The 18,913-nt window shown below is 54.8% G+C and overlaps 1 protein-coding gene across 5 annotated transcripts in view; it reads left to right on the forward strand.

The window, feature by feature from the left end:
* KLHL29 (kelch like family member 29) overlaps positions 1-18,913 on the forward strand; it is a 295,226-nt gene that overhangs the window by 263,552 nt on the left and 12,761 nt on the right. For 4 of the 5 annotated variants that reach the window (XM_074341726.1, XM_074341727.1, XM_074341724.1 and 1 more), the window contains 3 exons: positions 8,597-8,735; positions 16,905-17,107; positions 18,224-18,483. In XM_074341726.1, the coding sequence (XP_074197827.1) occupies positions 8,597-8,735; positions 16,905-17,107; positions 18,224-18,483 (602 nt within the window). The remainder of the gene's footprint in view (positions 1-8,596; positions 8,736-16,904; positions 17,108-18,223; positions 18,484-18,913) is intronic. The other variant, XM_074341725.1, reaches the window with a different exon arrangement.

Genomic DNA, 18,913 nt, shown 5'->3' on the forward strand with positions numbered 1-18,913 from the left:
TAGCCAAGAACCACCCCAACTTCCAAGAATCTACCTCCTGATGGACAAGAAGCAGTGTCTATAAATACACTATAAGCAGAACATAGTTCACAGAGGCACCAAGCATTATGAGAGCACAGAGGGAGGAGACAGCTCCTCATCTCCACCCCAAACATCAGATTCAACTCTGTCCTTGAGGCCAGACACAGTCTCATCCTCCCCTAGTTCTCAGGACCAAGACCCCTCAGGGCTCCTGCCTCCCTGGTGCCAAGTTCTAGCTCCTGGAGGAGGCTCCTGCCTCACAGAGGGACTGGAGATCTACCTTCCCTCCAAATCCCTCAGCCCCTGGCTGCTCCCAGATCATCTGCCTTGGGCTCCCACTAGCCCCTTGTGAACCCCACCCTCAGGGTCCTGACTTGACTCACCTGGATACTTAATTCACTGCCCATTGGCCCTCCCCACTGCAGCACATTAGCCTAGAGTCCCAGCTCCTTGCAGAGCTCCCCGCACACTGGTCTTGACCTCATTTCCCACCCAACTCTTCTAAGCCCTGGCCTTCTCCAGGACACCCATATCCCTGCAATGCCATGACATTTTCATCCTCTCCTGCTCAGAGTAGTCCCATTGCCCCCTTGACTTCCATCTTCAAAGCAGGAGATGGAGCCTTCTTTACTGGGGCTGCCAGTGTCGACCTACCCAGGTACTTCCCTCCAACTGCAGCCTCACGGTTTGCCTAGTGGCCTTCCCTGCTCATCCAAAGATCTGCCCCCACTTCTACAGTGACCAACTCTGGCCACTGGGGTTCTAACACTCTGCCCCCTGGCCTCCCTCATCCCTCCCCAAACAAAAGCCCATCCCCTTGGACTCCTACCCCAAGGTCTCAAGGTGAGAGCTGTCAGTGAAAGCGGCCAGTTATTGGCCTACGTGTGAGCAGGTCTTACCATCCAGGCCACCGGGACCCTGGAAAGCTGAGAGGGCCACCTCTCTCTGGCCCCTGTGTGTGAAGGCCCCTGTTTTGCAGAGTTGCCTTGAGGGTTCCAGGCTGCACCTGGGCTCAGCGGAGCTGTTGGGGTGGTCAGTCTTTCCCAAGAGAGCCCTTTAAGGCTCTTCAAAGCCATTGGAGCTGAACAGAATAGATAAATCCCTCCCCAAGGAGGACCTAGTGGATGTAACCATACTTAGCGGCTGTAGATGCCATACAAAGTTATTATTAACACTGGTATATCCTGAAGTTAGAAGGGGCTTTGTTTTCACATTCTTTCCATCTGACTCCACACAACTGTGACATTTCAAATGGTTCTTCTGGGTCATACTTTGGGGAAGTTATTCTTACCACTCAGAACATGTCTGCATCTGGTCTGTAACTCACCCAGAATTCCAATCAGAAAGGAACTTTTTGTGCAAATCATGGTACCAGGTGTTCAGGGGCCAGAGAGACGAGCCCTCCAGGAGATCACAGCCTAGAAAGGAGACAGACAGACATTCTTCTGGAATTAGGCAGCCAGGGGTGTCTACTGCAATTGAGGCACCAACAAAGTCTCAGGGGACCACAGGAGAGGTCTGTGATCAGGGAACTTCGTAAGAATTCTTACAGGATGGAATTTAAGCTGAGGCTTAAGGGATGGATGAGACCCTAAAAAAAGTGTTAGGGAAAACTTGGCCAAAGGGGCTGAAAGAAAAATAATGAAAGTGAAGGAACAGGAGGACATAGTGGGCATGAACTTAGAAAAAGGGTTGAGGGATGTGTGGGGACATGAATAGAAGTGAGGCTATGAACAAAGGTTAAAAGTAATTCCTAGAAGGCTCTGACAGCCACTGGGAAGGAGTTTAGGAACAAGGGACTCAACATTCCTTGCTTGAGTGGCCTCTAGATGAGGAAAGAGCTCTTCCTCAAGGTCACAGGACAGTCATGGTGATTCTATGGCTTGATCTAGGTCTCCTGGTCATCTGCCCCATGCCCAGGCTGGCATCTGCCTCTGGTCAGTCTTTGGACCTAAGACACAGAGGAAGAGAAGGTGATGTTTCTGTTAGTTTTCGGAGGGTTTCAAGTAATTTTAAGGAGAAAATTTCAAAATTACGTTTATATCATCTTGGAGGACATGAGAATGTTCTAACTGGAAGGTAATCTTCATTCTGCCCAGCAAATTCTTTGCAAGCTCCCACTGGTGTACAGCCCTGGGGCGGGGGCTATAGGAACAGAAAAGATCTTGGGTGCCAAGTTTCAATGTTTGAGAAATAAGTCTGTCACCTAGCATTGGACAACTTGGAAAAGGCAGGCTGGTGAGAAGCAGTGATTGTTCTTAGGGCTTCTGTCAGAGGCAAGAAACCTGAGTCTCTCACGTTTCCCTTCTCTGGAGAGCTCCATTTCCTGGGAGGGTTTGCCCACAGAGTGGTGGGGCTGGGACTCAGTGACTTCCCAGTAGAAGGCTGGTCCCTCTGACTCAGGCTGGGTGTGTGTTCCACAGGTGGTTTTTTTCTGTCTTACTAGAAGCTGGATCCCAGCTGGCTGATTCTGAGCCCAAGGAGACGGGGGAGAGGAGTATATCTGCTGGATGTGGGAGGGGGAGAGGAAGGGCAGCATCCAGCGTGGGAGCCCGGCCTCCAGACCAGCTGTGACCTGGCTGGGTAGCAGCAGCAGGAGGCTTTGTTTGTGTAAAGCCGCCATTTGTCCCCGCGGTGTTGGTGTCAGCACGCGTCGGGCTCCTGCCCCCGGATGAATTATCCTCTGGGCGTGCGTGACACGGTCTTCGCTGGGCTTTCTCAGTATATTTCACAACTGCTCTGAGTTTATAATTTTTTCAGGTCCTTTATCAAATGTGTGTCATAAACACCAATGGACTTGAGAGCATTTATCACCTAGCTGGGTTCTTACGTGAGCTCTGAAAAAAATTATTTGGCCGCACAGCCTTTCTCGGGGCTCTGATTTAATGGACTTCTCTGCTGCAAAGCCATTGAAATTCGTTGCCTTTTAATATTTGACATCTCTTCCTCTTTATTACCACCTCAGACAGCCTTTCTAGTCCAGCTGGAACGAGCCCATTAGTCTCTGACAAATAACTTGTGTCGTTTGGTAAAAAATATGCAGAAGTTTGGCTGCAACTTCATCTCCAGTCTTGGTTGTGTTTGTGGCCTCACTCTCCTCGAAGCAAAGCATCCAGCCCCAGGCAGCCCCTCCCCAGTGTCTCCTTTCCCTCTGATGCCACTTGCTGGACTTGCTGGGTCCACACAGCCAGGTTACCCTAACCATGTACAACAGAGTTGGAGACGGGTATTTTATTTAGAGACGTGCATAACTGGGTATTAAGAATTCACCTCATAGTAGCACTCTTCACAATAGCCAAAAGGAGGAAGCAACCCAGGTATCCACTGACAAATGAATGGACAAGCAAAATGTGCTCAATCCATACAATGGAATAGTATTCAGCCTTAAAGTGGAAGGAGATGTTCACATATGCCACAACATGGATGAACCCTGAGGATATTATGCTAGGTGAAATAAGCCAGTCGCAAAAAGACAAATACTATATGATTCCGTTTATATGCGATACCCAGAGTAGTCAAGTTTACAGAGGCAGAAAGTAGACAAGTCACTGCCAGGGGATGGGGGAAGAGGGGAGTGGGAATTTGTTTTTTAATGGATACAGAGTTTCAGTTTTGCAAGATGAAGAGTTCTAGAGATTGATTGCAAAACAGTGTAAATGTATTTAACACTACTGAACTTAAAAATGGTTAGGATGGTAAATTTTACAACAATAAAAAAAAAAAGAAGTAGCTTCAAACTGAGCCAGCAAAGGAGAAACCGACACAGAGAAAGTGCTCTATGATTCTGAGATTTAGTGGCTTAAAACCACAAATGTTTATTTAGATTATGATTCTGGTTGTCAGTTTGGGTTGGGCTTGGCTGGCTGATCTGGGTCCGGCTCAGCTGATATTGGTGGGGAACTGGCTGGTGTAAATGGCTTGTCTATGAGGGCTCACCACTGCTCCACATAGTCACTCATCTTCCAACAGACCAGTCCGGGAGTGATCATACGGCGGTGGTGGCAGAGAAAATGAGCAAAAGCAAGCAAAACCGCTTGAGGCTATGGCTCACACTCACACGGTGTCCTTTAGACCGTATTTTGTGGCCCAAAACAAGTCACAAGGCCAGACAAGATTCAAAGGGTGGGGCAGTTAACTCCACCCCTTGGTAGGAGGGGCTGCAAAGAATTTTTGCAATCTACCACACCACCTATAAATAAAAAAAATATATATATATATATATATAAAATATGTAAATATATAAAATAAAAATAAAACAATAAAACAATCTAGTGCAGGAAACATACATGTAAATAAGTAAATACAATACACAGTATGCTCTAAAGAGGTAAGCTCAGGATGCCAGGGGGGCAGAGGGCAGAGGGATGTGGCAGAAAGAAAGAAAAGAGGCAAAGAGGCCTGCAACAAAATAATACCTGGAATTGCAAAATAAAATGGTAATTAGACTATAGGAGGAAGAAAGATCTGGGCAGAGGGGCACAGTGGCAGAAATGAGTGAAGGCTGGGAGGGGGGCCTGCCTGCTGTGCAGTGTGGCTTCAGAGGGGAGTGAAGGACCCACCAGGGAGGGGAGGAGCTGGCCAGTGGGGGAGGGAGGCATCAGAGAGGGCCTTGCTCCAGCCTTGAAGAGTGATTTAAGCAGGGGCTGATGGTCAGGCTGCTGTATGGAGGGAGACAGCCTTAGAGACTGCTATGGTGACTCAGGTAAAAAGATGGTGGTTCAAATAGGTGCGACCAGGGCCAGACGAGAATGATGCAGAGGTGTCTAGTTGGTAAAAGAGGCAGGATTTGGTGTGGCGAGGGGTGGGGAGGAGTCAGCGAGGAGCCTAGCAAATGTGTGGGCTGTGGGCATGTGCTTTCTGCCGGGTGGTCTGAGCAGCTGGAGTTCTCCAAGGAGGGGCAAGGCCTAGGGCACAGGACAGCCACTTGTGTGGGCAAGGCAAGGGCCTGGCATTCCTCAGGCACAGGGGGAGCATCCCAGGGAAAGCTGGGGAGACCAGAAAGTGATTCCCTGATGCCCACTAACACAGAGGGGCCCTGAGATCAAGACTTCTCTTATTCACAAGCCTGAAGTAGCCAAATTCTGCAGTGTGCTGGGATGCATGCAGCTGGAATCCACTCTGAAGACACAGCCCCTGCCAGGCTCTGCCCTGAGGTCCGCAGTCCACCCAACCTGGGCACCAGTGCAGCTGGTTAGAAGGCTTCCCAGGAGCCCACAGGCCACCAAGCTCCTCAGATATTGAAGGGTCCCCCTCTGCTGAGACAGGGGGTGGGCAGGAGGGCAGCCTGTGCCCGGAGCCAATGCTGGCTTCCTCCCCTGGATCCTGGGTTGTAATGTCCCAAAACGCCGTCTCCCCGGCTGGGCTCCGCCGACAGCAGTAAGCACGTACTGACTGATCAATACTGTGAATGCACTTGGGGCCCTGCTGTGAAAAGGAATCCCCTGGTGAGCACTTTCATAAATTGAAAAATTCTTCTGATACTGAGTAATCTTGCCCAGCTATTAAATCCAAATTTCCACAAAGTGAGAGTAGGCAGCGCCTACAGTTATGATGACCTGGATCTCCAAGCACCTCCTCCCAGACCCAGCCCGGGCTTCCCAGGGCAGTAGGCGTCGCGGCTGGGGCTGGGGCTGCAGACGCCGTCAGTGCTGGGGTCTTGGTTTCAAGTAAGATCTTTTCTTCCAAAACAATCAGTATGCTTTGGGCCCAGAAGGAGTGGCGTTCTGTGTGGCTCTGTGTTCTCCCGGCACCCTGAGCGTGGTTAACTCAGCAGGCACGTGGGGCTGCATCCGTCACTCACCGCAGTGTGACAGCCGGGGCCTCCAAAGCAGGTGCCCGTGGGTGCTTGAGGGAATCGAGAGCAGCTTGCCCAGGGTCACAGAGCCAATTAGCGGCAAAGCTGGAACAAGAATCAGAAATTCCAGCCCAGAGCTCTTTCCCTCCCACAGGACTTCACTCAAAAAGGTGACAGCACCCACCTGGCTCATGGTTTGGGAATTAGTTCAGTTGGTGGCTCTTGTTGGAGCTGAAGTGTGAGCACAGCAGTTCAGCCTTAACCCTGCCCAACCCTGAAGGCTCTCCCTGAGTCGGACCCACCCGGCCGCGTCCCCACTGCCTCCCGCCAGCCCAGGCCCCAGCCGTGGCCTCCTGCGCCTCTCCCCAGAGTGTCCCACGGCACTACCCTAACCCCACAACTCAACAACTCATCCCCTCTTCCTTCCTGATGTCCCCCTGGAGAAGTCGGAATGTGGTCCTCACGTACCTCCCCACTTCGTTCCCTCCAGCACTGCCGGCCATGGAGCCGTGGCATCCACAGCGTGAACACCTGTCTTCCTCTGCCCTTCCTCAGCACTGCTGTAGTTCAGGCCTTTGTCGTTTCGCACTTGGATTACAGAGTGAGCACCACCATCGACAATATTGTCGACCTACCACGTGCAGGCACACGGCTAACAACTCACCCTGGGCTCCTTCCCTTAACCTTCACCGGAGGGGGAAGCTGAGGCTTTAGGGACGCTGGTTAACTTTCCCAAGGTCACACAGCTGATAGGTTCTCTCTCAAGCCTGGCACTAAGGCTTTCCTGCCCACTATCCTCTGATGTGTCTGCCAGAGTTTCACCCTGTCATTCCCTTGCACAGACTCCCTTTGACTCCCCGATGTCCACAGATTCAGCCTGAGCCCTCTCACAAGGCTCTTGAGATCTGACCTTTCCTGCCCACCCATCACACCCTGTCTCTCCTCCAGGCCTTTGTTCCCTCCTTAACTGCTCCCAGGCACCCACACCTGGTGCTGTGAGCCTTGCTGGTCTCTCTTGCTCCAGGCACAGGGAGTCTTTGGAGCCTGCAGCCATTATCACCCAACACACACACAACCCTGCATGTGCCCTGCCACGACCCCAGCTCTGCCTGATATGGAGTTGGTGGGGAACAGTGATTCAGCATTGCCCCAACACCTCAGTCCCCCATGTGGGGTGATGTGTTCCAGGGCCCCCCTTCTGAGAGTCCCCCCACCAGAAGTCTTCCGTGGTCTTCAGCAGAGCCAGAGCCCCGTGTGTCCTCTCAAAGAAGGGTCTGCCTGACCTCAAAGCCCACAAGCCCTTGTCCATCTCTGGGCCTGAGCATATGATCTTCACCAGGCTCTGGGAACAGAATAGGATCCCCCAGCCCCATTTTACAGACATAGAAACAGAGGGCCTGGAAGCACAGGGGGCTGGTCCACGGACATAGTGGCAAAGGCAGAGCTGGGCCCAGCAGGGCACCTTGGCAGGCAGCTGATGCTCGCCCAAGTGGACGGAGATGACTGGTCAGGCTGGAGCAGGGCATGCCGGAGGGTAATTCCAGAACACCAGGCAGGGTTCAGCAAAGACCCAGAGGGCTCGGGGTGCTGATGGACGACTTAGAGGGTGGGGCTCAGCTCTGCAGACAGCCCTCTCCCGTTCACCTGCCAAACAATCTAGGCCATACTGGCCCAAGAATCTGGGCCTCTGATGTCCAGCTACCAGCAATGCTAAGGGCAGGCTCTGACCAGGGAGTCTGGGGGTGGGCAGACTGGACGAGGCTGGTGGGAACATTGATCTGAAGGCCCTAACTTTGCAAATGGAAGGCTTATATAAACCAAGAAGAGTAGCTGTCAGGCTCTCCTCCTTCCCACTTCTAAGCCTGGAGGTGGCTCTGGGAGAAGCTTCTGACATCCCCGGGTTTGGAGCCCCCCGACCTGGGGCACTCTCTGTGCTGGCCCCGGGTGGCCAAGACACCAGGCAAAGGTAGGTGTGCATCGGGGTGGGAAGGCCTCAGAGGCCACTTCCTGGGACTCTTGGGGCTGCAAGCCAGGCTCCCCCCCACCCCCGGTGCTGAAGCCCCAGGTGGGGGGGGGGGTTCCTGAGAGAATGACCCAGGAAGTGGGAGGAGGTACCCCATCCCTGCCCCTTGCTTGCTTCTCCCCATTCATCCCGGAAGTGTGAAGGGGAAGTGCTTGCCAGGCCCCCACTCCACGCCTCCTTTCTCAGGACCCCTCCCCAGGTAGCTCGCCCCAGCCATGGCTGTGAGTGTCTAACATAAGGGATGCTGTTTTTGCAGGTTTTGTGGTTTTTATTCCTTTGAACCATATCCAGCCCATCTTACATCACAATGCCATGCTTTACTTGGTATCAAATACATCGGCACTCATTGGCATTTGGAGAACTTGTTCCGTAGTTAAATTACAGTTTTTAGTTGTCTGTGGTGATGTATTCTCTATGTTTCCAACTGTCAGTATGGGAATCTTTTCCCCCAGCCTTTCAATTTCTGGGTTTGGTTTTTTGTTTTTTTTTTTTAATTTTTTAAATTTTTTATTTATTTATTTATTTATTTATTTGCTTTTGAAAGTTGTTATTCCTTTGGTTATGTAGCCCCTCCCAGTTGCTGCTTGTTTACGCATTATGTTTGTGACTTCTTTTGACTGTCAGTGTTGAGCCAGTCTTGCCAAGAAACAGTATCAAGTATTTTCCTATTTCTCTACTTCTTGAAAAAATATTTTTTAATTAAAAAAAAGAAAACTCTTAATGGGAACCTGGCCCTGTCTGTCTTCTCTGTTCTGCAGAAATGTTGAAGGAATTGAACCAGCAGCGCAGAGCGAAAGCGTTTACAGACCTGAAAATTGTTGTTGAAGGCAGAGAGTTTGAAGTCCACCAAAATGTTCTAGCTTCCTGCAGCTTGTATTTCAAGGACCTGATTCAAAGGTTTGCCTTCCTTCCAGCTGTGGTCGGGTCTGTTCCTTTGTAGGACGCTTTTGTGTCGCTTTTCTCCTCCCCTCTCTTGCAGGTTCCTGAAGCGTGACTCCCTGTCACAGAGCCAGTAGCCATCTCTCCTCCTCCTCCTCCTCCTCCTCCTCCCGAGTGCCCTCTCACACACAGCCTCAGAGCAGCCACTGTCCCCAGCCCATCCCACACAGCTTTTCTGGTCCCCAGAGGCCTCTGTCAGCGGTAGACAGCACCCCGCCCCATCCCAAGGATCCCACATTCTCAGTGGCTCACAAGCCCTCCCTGAGATTAGGAGGACTGTAGACTCCACTTTAAGGGACCACTGCACACTGCCCCCACTGGGCCAGCACGGGTCCCAGCACCATCATCACTGCTGTCGATAGTGAACCTAATGCCAGGAAAGCACATCGACCAGACCGTCCCCCACCGAGAAGCACGAGGCACCCAAGGGGCCGCTTTTCTGCAGCCCGAGTCGGAGAGAATTGACTTGTAGCCAAAGCCTCATTCACGCTGCATGTCTTGATACTTGTACACTGAGCCTAAACTAGCGCTGTCTGAGCACAGACCAGGAGTGTCCTAAACACGGTCTCTCTCAGCCTTTGCTCCCCTCCCCTTCTGCCCTCTGCCCCGGCTATTTCTACCTGAATGAGTCTTAATGGTGCATGAGCATCTTTTTTTTTTCTTCCATTATGTTGATTTTTTAATTTGTCTGCTTCATACCCTTGCAAAGAAGTCAGGGGCCACCTTCTAGCTCCTTAGTGAGGGAGAGCAGCCGAGGGGGCCGGCCCAGGGTAACGCTCCTGTTTCTCTCACCCATCAGCAGATTAATGCCGCTGCTCATTTTGCCTTGCAGCCTCTCCGGGGCGGACGCTGAGCCAGGACTGTGCTCAGAGTGGGAGGACAGGACCTCTGCTTGCTTCCCAATGCTGTGTTTGGACTTGCCAACTAACCCCAGAGTGACTGTGTTTTGTTTCAGGATGGCACACTGGCTGGCATCTCCTTTCCAATCTGTTGTGTCCTTTCACTTAGAGCTGAGCTGCCCGGCGTGCAAGCCCCGCCCAGCCACACTGGCCCCAGCCATGCAGGAAGGGGCAGGCTCTTTGTGACTTCCAGTCTCATGAACAGCTCCGGTCTCCCACCCCCAGTGCTTGGGTTCTCTCTGTCCGAGCACAGGGGTCAGGGGCATGAGCTCTGGGGTGAAGGGGCACGGCCAGTGGCTTCTTCAGGCCAAGGGAGGTCTTTGTGCTGCCACTCTTGGCAAATCCTCAACTGACAGTGACCAGCACATGGCCACTGGATTGCAGGTGTGGCATCCTGAGCCTTGGTCCCTGCTCCAGGCCAGCTGGAGAGCACAGAGGGGGTGGGATGCAGGGACAGGTTGGTACTGAGCGACGGCCCAGCCCTGGGCTAGAAAGATGTGGGCGAGGGGAGCACAGAGCCTCTGACTGTCCTCAGAGGCCCTACACATAAAGCCTGACTCTGTGCACAGCAGAGCAGACACACCACTAGGTGGGAACCCAAAGTAGTGAAGGCTTCTTAGACAGACCAAAAAAGAAGGAGGAAGAACATTCCAAGCAAGAAATGGGTTGCCTGGAATAAAAAGTTGAGGACAGAGAGAGTCAAGAGCAGTGGGGAGGGGAACATGGCCTTCCCAGAGACAGGCTGAGCAGACAGGCCCTGACTGCCAGGCTAGAACCCTGGGCTTGGGCTGAGGGTGTGGAGGCCTCCGGGTCCGTGGAGAGGGGATGCCCACCTGCAGGTGGCAGAACTGTAGGAAGTGCCTCCCTGACCCTAACCAGGAAGGATGTGTGCTGGGGCTGAGAGGCAGTTGCTGGAGGAGAGAGGGCACCCCCTCGGGAGCTAGGAGACCTGGGTTCTACATCTGACTCTGCCAGTTGTCTTGTGACCCCAGGCCAGTCACGTCCACTCTCTCAGGCCTCGGGTATTCTTATCTGTAAAACAGGAGGTTGATTCAAATGACATCCAGGTTTCCTTCCAGCTCTGACATCCCAGCGTGAGAGTAAGGGGGTGATGGGCAGGGCCAGCCCTGGAGGGGCTTCCCAAGTGCAAGCACCAGGGGGTGAGAAGGGCAAAGTCACAGGCAGGCAGGCCCATGGACCAAGGTCAGGGGAGAGCTGTGGGGAGATGATGTATTGAGCGTTTGGCATGTCAAGTTTTAGCAGCCTGAAGATGGCTAAAGACCCGAGCAGAGACACCCGGTAGGCAGCCAGATGGAGGATCCAAACCCAGACTGGTCTGAGGTCTGGGCAGACAGGGCTGTGTCTTCAGCGTCCAGGAGGGTCACTCAGGCAGAAGAGGAGGCTGAAGCTAAGCCCAGACGCGCCCCAGTGGCTCAGTGTTGCCACTGTTACTCCCCAAGTCCTAACCGTGGGCACACAACACCATTTCGGCCGATAGCTGCAAACAAATTCCTTCTGTGGGGAGGAAAGCATACTCTATACAGGAAGGTGACATTTTTTTCTGACCATGTAAAATCCCTGAGAAGTTCACGTGCTTAGAGGTCTGGGAGCAGCTGATGTTGATACGTCATTCAGCCTCCTCGAGGCTAGGATTCTGGAGACACAGTGCCGTGGCCCGAACGACCCAGCAGGAGAGACACCCTGCCCACGGAAGCCCAGACAGGGTCCTCCCTCTCGGGCAGCTGCACTAAGGCAAGCAGGGGGAGCGGGGACGACCTGTGAGACGTGATATCCTGGTCCTTACCTTCATGAGGGCCTAGGTGAGCACTGCCAGGGGTGGGGGCCCACCCTCTGCTGCCCCAGGACCCTCAGGCCTGGAGGCTAGGCCTGGACTCCTTCCCACCTCCAGCCTGGGGTGGGTGACGTGTTCCCCACTCCGGCCCCATGGAGGACCCCGTCCCAGCACTGGCCCCAACCCAGTGTGGACACTCTCCCAGACACAGGCCGGACACAGGGAACCAATAATTCCCTACTCATCACTCAGCAAACAAGCAGGAGTCCCTTCTGGGAGCAGGTCCCACACAAACCTCTGGATGAGACGGGTCTCTGCCCTCGGGGAGCTCACAGTCTGGTGGGGGAGAAGCTAAAGGGGTATGACCAGGGAGCAGGATGAGGGCAGGAGTGGAGTCCCTGCAATGCCAAGTGCAAGGTGAACACGGAGGGACCGAGGTGGCGTGGGAGGCAGGAGTCGGGTCACAGGGCTTTAAGCCTGGGGAGTGTCATGGCCAGACTTACGATTCACAATGACAGTCAGAACGTGAGTGGGAGAGCTGGGTCTTGGGGTGCCCCTTCGGTGCAGAGGCCCGTCTGCATTGCATCAGCCTCTCCTCAGCCCCGTAGCCATACAGCTGTCCTGCCTAGAGCCCGGTCCTCCAGGCTCCCAGCCGACCCCACCGTGTCCACCTGTCCACGTGTTCCTACCTTTGCTGAGGCTGCAGGAGTTTTTGCCCTTCGTCTCTCTTATTTAGTTTCAAACTCTTGTCTTCTTCCTCTGATGAGGTGACAACCAGCCCCTAGGGAGACAGGTGGAGTTATCTGATGTCATCCTGCAAGTCCTCCCACTGACCCTGAGAAGCAGGTGCCATTCATACCCCATTCACAGATGAGGGAATTGAGGCCCAGAGAATTTTAAGTAACCAGTAGATCTGGGATTTGAACTGAGGTCTGACCCAAAGCTCACGCTCTTACCATACATTTGGTAGTTCAGAGAAGACCAAAAGTGTAGTTTTTGTGCACAAATTCTGTACGAAAGGGAAGTAAAATCTCAGGGTTGACAGTGTGGGCAGATCTACCAGGAAAAGAGATGTGGGGTGTGTGTGTGTGTGTGTGTGTGTGTGTGTGTGTGTGTGTGTGTGTGTGTGTGTTAGAAACAGGATCTGCCCAAGAGAAGACATAATACCCACCTGAAACAGGCATCTATGAGGCAGGCCCTCCCCACACACCCAGGAGGGGCTATGTCCTCTGCAGTGAGGGCTGGAGGAGCTGGAGGAGGCCAGGAGAAGAGCACATGAGGCCACGGGGAAGCTCAGAGCAAAGCCGAGGCTGAGACCACTGGGATTCCTTGTTGGCCCATCTGAGTCCCTGTGATAATTAGGTAAAAACCTTGCAAGAAAAGGAGGTACAGCTTTGTCTTTGGAAAATGTGAAGGCCAGTGCTGTGTAACAACCACACCTCGCCTGCCTCCAGCTTGGATTGAGTGGAGGGGAAGACAGTGGGCTTAGCCCCAGGCTTTGGGAAGGAAGAGGATGCTTTGAGCAGACTAGACCTAGTGGGGTCCTGGGGTGGCAGCTTCCCAAGTCCAGAATCACTTCTCAACCCCAGCGAACATGACCTAGATCTACCCTGGACTTTCTCTTGGGGCCCGTGGAGGAGAAGTCCCTTCACTTGTTCCCCAGGAGCTGAGAAGCTCTCAAGATGGTTGGTGCCACCGGGGCACTGGCTGCCCTCCCTGGCGGGCAGGTTGCAGGCCCCATCAGAGAGGACAGGACTGTTCTTTAGAGATAGTAGAGGCACCGGCCTCCCTGCCACACTTCCGAGCATGCTCCCCACGTCTGCGTGTGGGAGAATATGCCCAGCCCCAGAGGAAAGCGGCCCCCTCATCTCACCAAATGGGACAGAGACCTGGCATTCTGCCTTCCAGCTGAAACCCTCATCTCGCAAAGCCTGTTGGAGCCAATGACACATTTGAACTATTTCCCCTTTTCATATGAAGTGAAAACAGATGGACAAACTGATTTGTCCAGGGTCACTTTTACGAGCCCCATGTGCAGACGCTGGGCTTCTCCCTCTGGCCCCCTCTCCAGGGGAAGCTGAAAGGACCTCTAATCGAGTGGCACAGACCCTGGACATAGGGGAGCCCAGCTGATGTTAATCCAGTAGTCAAGCCACACGCCTTCCCCCTCTTTCCCCATGAAGTTGGGCCTCTGTGGGTGGCCGTCTGCCCCCTTCCCTGGGAGAATAGACCAGAGCAGCTAGAAGAACAGATGAAAAGAGAGTCGCACCGCTCGAATGCTGGCAGAATGACATGAGCCAGACTCGTCGCCAAGTCATCGTGGGTAGGCCAGGGCCCGCGCGAGCCAGGCAAGCCCTCAGGACCCCGTCCGTCTGGTGTCTGTGCCCTGGACCTGATGGCAGGCCTGCGGTCCTCTCCACAGGGCAGCGTGGGCATCACATCAGAAGGGCAGGGTCACCCTCCTGAGCAGAGCAGGGTCTCCTCCACATCCATCCCTGCTCCGTGGCTGTCCTCCACCCACCACTGGCCCAGGAGTTCCAGATGCAATGTGCAAAATGAAAGCATTTGATCACTGAGGTGTGTGGGGCAGGTGAGGGACTGTGTCCTGAATTCTGGAGAGGGCAGTTCCTCCGCCAGGAACTGGGATCACAGACATTCTAATATGTGGGACAGGGCACTTCTAGCACATCCACAGGATGGCCTACCAAGCAGAGGCTGTCCCATACCCTGGGGACACACCCCCTCTTGGCAGAAGGTGACCCCAGGAAGTTTTCTTTTTCTGACAGAACTCGTGGGCCCTGTGTGGGCTGGGTGGTACCAGCCTGTCCCTATTCCCAAGCTCCCACCCCAGTGTCAGGTCCGTAGCCCCATCCTGGCACGAGCTACCGCCATGGGGGTTGGGGGCCGGGGGAAGCAGAGCCTCAGCCGTGCATCCCAGGCACAGCGTCCTCTCCAACCCTGGCAGCACCTGTGATGGTCAACATCCACGTGCCTCCCCCTGCAGCCTCCTGGCTCCTCAGCCACGCAGTCACCAGCTTGTCTCCAGGACCTTCTCCCGGGCTCAGACTCTGGGCAAAACAAGCATCTCCCCACAAGTGCAGCCAAGCAGGTCCCATCAGACCCATCACTCGGGGCCGTGGGCTCCACTGGCTTTCATCTGCCCAAGACCCCTCCTCACAGGGTGGTTCCTTGGTTCTCAGGGTCACATGTCACATGCATTTCACTGCGTATGTGTGTGCACATGTGTGTGTGTGTTTGTGTGCACATCCTGAAGTCCCACCTCAGCTCTTCACTGACTGCTGATGACTCGTGAGGAGACAGGAGGGCCGACCAGAGTGGGAGGCAGCAGTGGCTGGGGACTTTGGGAGAAGATGAGCAGCCCTACGTTGGCCTCATCAGCCCTGCCCTGACTGTGGCCCAGCGTGACCTTCCCAGAGCATGGAGGGCTTGGGGTGGGGGAAAGGCCAGAGAGTGGCCTGTAGGAGTGAAGACAGAGGCAGCAAAGATGGAGAGTAAGAGGTTGACCAGATGACCCCTGAGGCCTGGCTTGCTCAGAATGTCTGTGGTTTCTAGTGATTGTATAATAAACCATTTTTATACTTAACCAAGTCACCCGAGTGCAGAAGTCCACCCTGACAGCAGAAGATTAGGTGTGTTAAGTCACTTTAAAACTCACGCACACCATGTGCGTCTGTGGGTCTGAGAAGGGTCTCTGCTCAGGCCCTGCGTTTAGCCTGCACCTTTCCTCTCAGCTCCCTGTGGCCTGCCCAGGGCTTGGAGGCAGGATCCCCCTTCAGGCCCCTGGTCGAGGAGCCAGTCTGTGGAGGGTGGAGTTGGGGGAAGCACAGAGCCCTGGCGGGGGGTCCCTTGGATACTCGCTCAGGCAGCAGGCTCACAGCTTCACCTGTTCCCTCCCAAGTCATGTTTGCTTTGTAAAGGCCCCGGGAGACCAGTGCCTAACCAGAGAGTGTCGCTCTAATGGTGGCACTTCAAGCGCTGTCGCGTAGCGCAGTCACCCGGGAAGGTTGTTTTCCAGCCTCTGTCACTTAAACTCTCCATGGAACTTTAGACCTCACCCCGTTCAATCCTCTTATTTTGCAGACAAGGAGCCTGAGGGCCAGAGAGGCCAAGGCTGCCTGCCTGTCGGTGGCAGAGCTGGGGCACCCAGGTCCCCTAACTCCCTGCTCACACAGGAGTCGGCCTCTCTCTGGGGCCAGCCTGCTCTCTTGCCGGACACCTCCACACCCCCACTGCCAGCCACAGGAGCACCCAAGGGACCAGTCATGAGAGTCTTGGCCCCAGGCCTCCTCAGGATGGGGGTCGGGGAGGGGAAGCAGAGGTCACCTCCCAGCCACGTGGCTGAACCCAGACCCGGGCAGGACCAGGCTCAGTGCGGGAAATAGGACAGGTCAGAGCGGCCGAGACCGGGTGCCAAGCCGATCGCCTCTGAGAACCCTACCTCCTGACTCTTAACGCTCCGGGTGTTTTTTCTCCTGGTCACTTCTATATTGGTGTTGTTTTTGCTTCATCTTATCTGTTTCCTTCCAGGTCCAGCTTTAGGGCGCAGCTGCCAGGCCTTAGGAGCCTTTGCCATGGTTTTGTATTTCTGTAGACACCAGATATAAACATATTTATATATTTGTGTCCCTCCCCTGCTCCCCCAGTTCACAAGCCCGATGCACACTCTACACGCAGGCCACTCTGACCTCTGACCCCGTGTTCCATGTGGCAGGAGGGCCCCGCCCCGGGCCAGATCCTAGGTCATGGCTGCTGGCTGTCTGTGGCGGAAGTCCTTGGTTGTTCCCCTCCCCTCCTCCCGGCTCTGACCATTCTGTCCGTCTATCTCGTCTCGTCCTCAGTTTCAAAGCAATGTCATGAAGGGCTTCCTTTCCATGCCTAAAAGGAAACAATATGTTTTTGGAAAGAGGTGGGGTTGGAGTCGGGATTCCGGGACAGCTTGGGGCCCTCAGTCTTTGGGGCGATTGAGGGACTGGCTGTGATCACAGCCGCTTGGGAGCCTCAGTCACGTTGGAGAATCTCCCATCGGAGGCGCTGGGCCCCGGAGGCCACGCCCTGCTGGCCTTGTTTGGTGGAGACACCGGGGCCAGCAGTGGAGCTGAACCGTATTGTTTCCCTTTGAGGCCAGTCCTGGTCCTCGTCCCCATCCACAGCTCATGCTTTTTGATTTGCATCTTTTTTTGCATGGACATGCCGAGTAGTGATAAGCAGGGTTTTCTGTTCTTCTGGGCATCTCTGGTCAGACTCTTCTCTTTCAGATCCCGTGTAAGGTCGCTAGGTTCAGGTGTGTCACTGCCGTGTCCCTTGAGTCCTAAAACGAAGGGCGTGACTGAGGTGTGCAGGGAGCTCTAGCCCTGTGAGGAGGCGGCGCCGTGGCCGCGGGGTGGCAGGTAAGGACACCCTGGTCTCTGTGCCTAGGTCGGTGCAAGATGGTAGCCAGTGTGGCCGGGAGAAGCTGGAGCTCGTCCTGTCCAACCTGCAGGCCGATGTCCTCGAGCTGCTGCTGGAGTTTGTCTACACAGGCTCCCTGGTCATCGACTCGGCCAACGCCAAGACTCTGCTGGAGGCGGCCAGCAAGTTCCAGTTCCACACCTTCTGCAAAGTCTGCGTGTCCTTTCTTGGTGAGCCGCAGGGAACAGTGCTGAAGTGCAAAAAATTCAAAAACAGTAAGGATTGAGAGGGGAGGGCTGTGTGTGCCCAGCCAGACAGCCTCAGGATGTAGCTGGATTTCACAGCAGTTCTAAAATGGTAATTCAGATAACCATACAGAAAGGTTTTTGCTCGCTGGTGGACAGAGGGGTTCTCTGCACTGCTTCCCTATGGGCCAGAGAGGCCACTCCAGGACCTCGGGCAACCTGGTGAGGACAAACAGGCAGAGAGGCCTGTGTGAGGGAGCCCATGCCCTGGGCTCACAGCCCTGTTCTCCAAACACCGAACAAAGTTGCTTCCACTGGGCCTCCAACGCTTACAGTTTGGAGCTGCCCGGTCTGGGTGAGAGCAGGGAGAGAGAGGGGCACAGACAGGAGTCACAAGAACCTGTGGCCGCTGGGGAGTGAGAGCTGGGATGGGAGTAGGTCGGGGGATGGCTGGGGGCCTGAGATGTGACCCGGGGAATGAACAATCTAGAAGGGCCAGGAACCACAGCTCCAGAGTTAGGCTCACAAAAGTGATGGGCCTCCTGGGACCCAGACACGTCTAAGTGGGAATAACCATTAGTCAGATCTCAGGAGCACCAGCCAGACTGACCCCAGGCCTGGAGGTCAGACTGGGGGAAGCCAGGGCCCATGGGAGATAGAGGGGGGTTACTGCTGTAGGAGGAGTCTGTGACCCCAGACTGACCTGTCACAATTGTGGAAGACACCATAAGCCTCAGTGTGACCCCTGTCCCCAGCCCAGGTCCAGGCTCTGAGGCCCAGGGCTCCTTCACTCACACGCATTGAGGAGGCTCCGAGCCTGGCTCTGACACTCCACACTCACAGTCTCGGTCCTTCTGCTGGGACCTGCAGGAGCAGAGGGAGGCCCCTGGGAGTCAGCATGCGATGGGGCAGAGGGAAACTCAGAAGAGGGGTCTAAAGCTCCAGGGACACAGGGAATGGTCTTGTGGGGACACTGGGTGCTAGAGGCAGGTCACAAGGGCATGGGCTCCGAGAGGGATCCAGAGTGACAGGTGATGGGAACAGGTAATGACCCCTTCCAGGGCCCTACGGTCAGTGGTCCCATCCCGTGCTCTTCCCCAGAGAAGCAGCTGACGGCCAGCAACTGCCTGGGGGTGCTGGCCATGGCCGAGGCCATGCGGTGCAGCGAGCTCTACCACATGGCCAAGGCCTTCGCGCTGCAGATCTTCCCCGAGGTGGCGGCCCAGGAGGAGATCCTCAGCATCTCCAAGGATGACTTCATCGCCTACATCTCCAATGACAGCCTCAACACCAAGGCCGAGGAGCTCGTGTACGAGACCGTCATCAAGTGGATCAAGAAGGACCCTGTGTCCCGCGCGCAGGTAGGGCCCACCCACCCGCACCCTGCTTGTCCACTCTCCCCTACAGGGGAGGGACCTCGTCTGGAGCAGGGATGAAGGGAAGTAGAAAAGGCAGGGCGGCCTGGTCTGCCCAGCAGTGGGAGCGAATGACAGCCAGCAGGCCTGGCAGAGGGAGGCTGGAACTGCTCCCGTGGGCAGCAGGCAGGTTGCGGGGGGAGGAATGAGAGACAAGAAATCAGGCACTAGAGGGCTCTCGAGGGCTGGCAGTACAACTGAAGGAGACCCAAGCCAACCGAGAGGCCACAGGGCCAGGTGGGTGGCACAAGGCCCCTGCAGAGAGAAGTGTGTGCCTGAGCCAGCGTGCCCGGGGCTCCCGTGAGCCCAGACCCAGCAGCAGGAGCCCCACCTCTGGTTGTCTAGAGGGTGGAGAGCACCTGGGACAAATGGAAGC

This window comes from Camelus bactrianus, chromosome 15, assembly GCF_048773025.1.
Source record: "Camelus bactrianus isolate YW-2024 breed Bactrian camel chromosome 15, ASM4877302v1, whole genome shotgun sequence".
In the NCBI taxonomy this organism is placed as follows: domain Eukaryota; kingdom Metazoa; phylum Chordata; class Mammalia; order Artiodactyla; family Camelidae; genus Camelus; species Camelus bactrianus.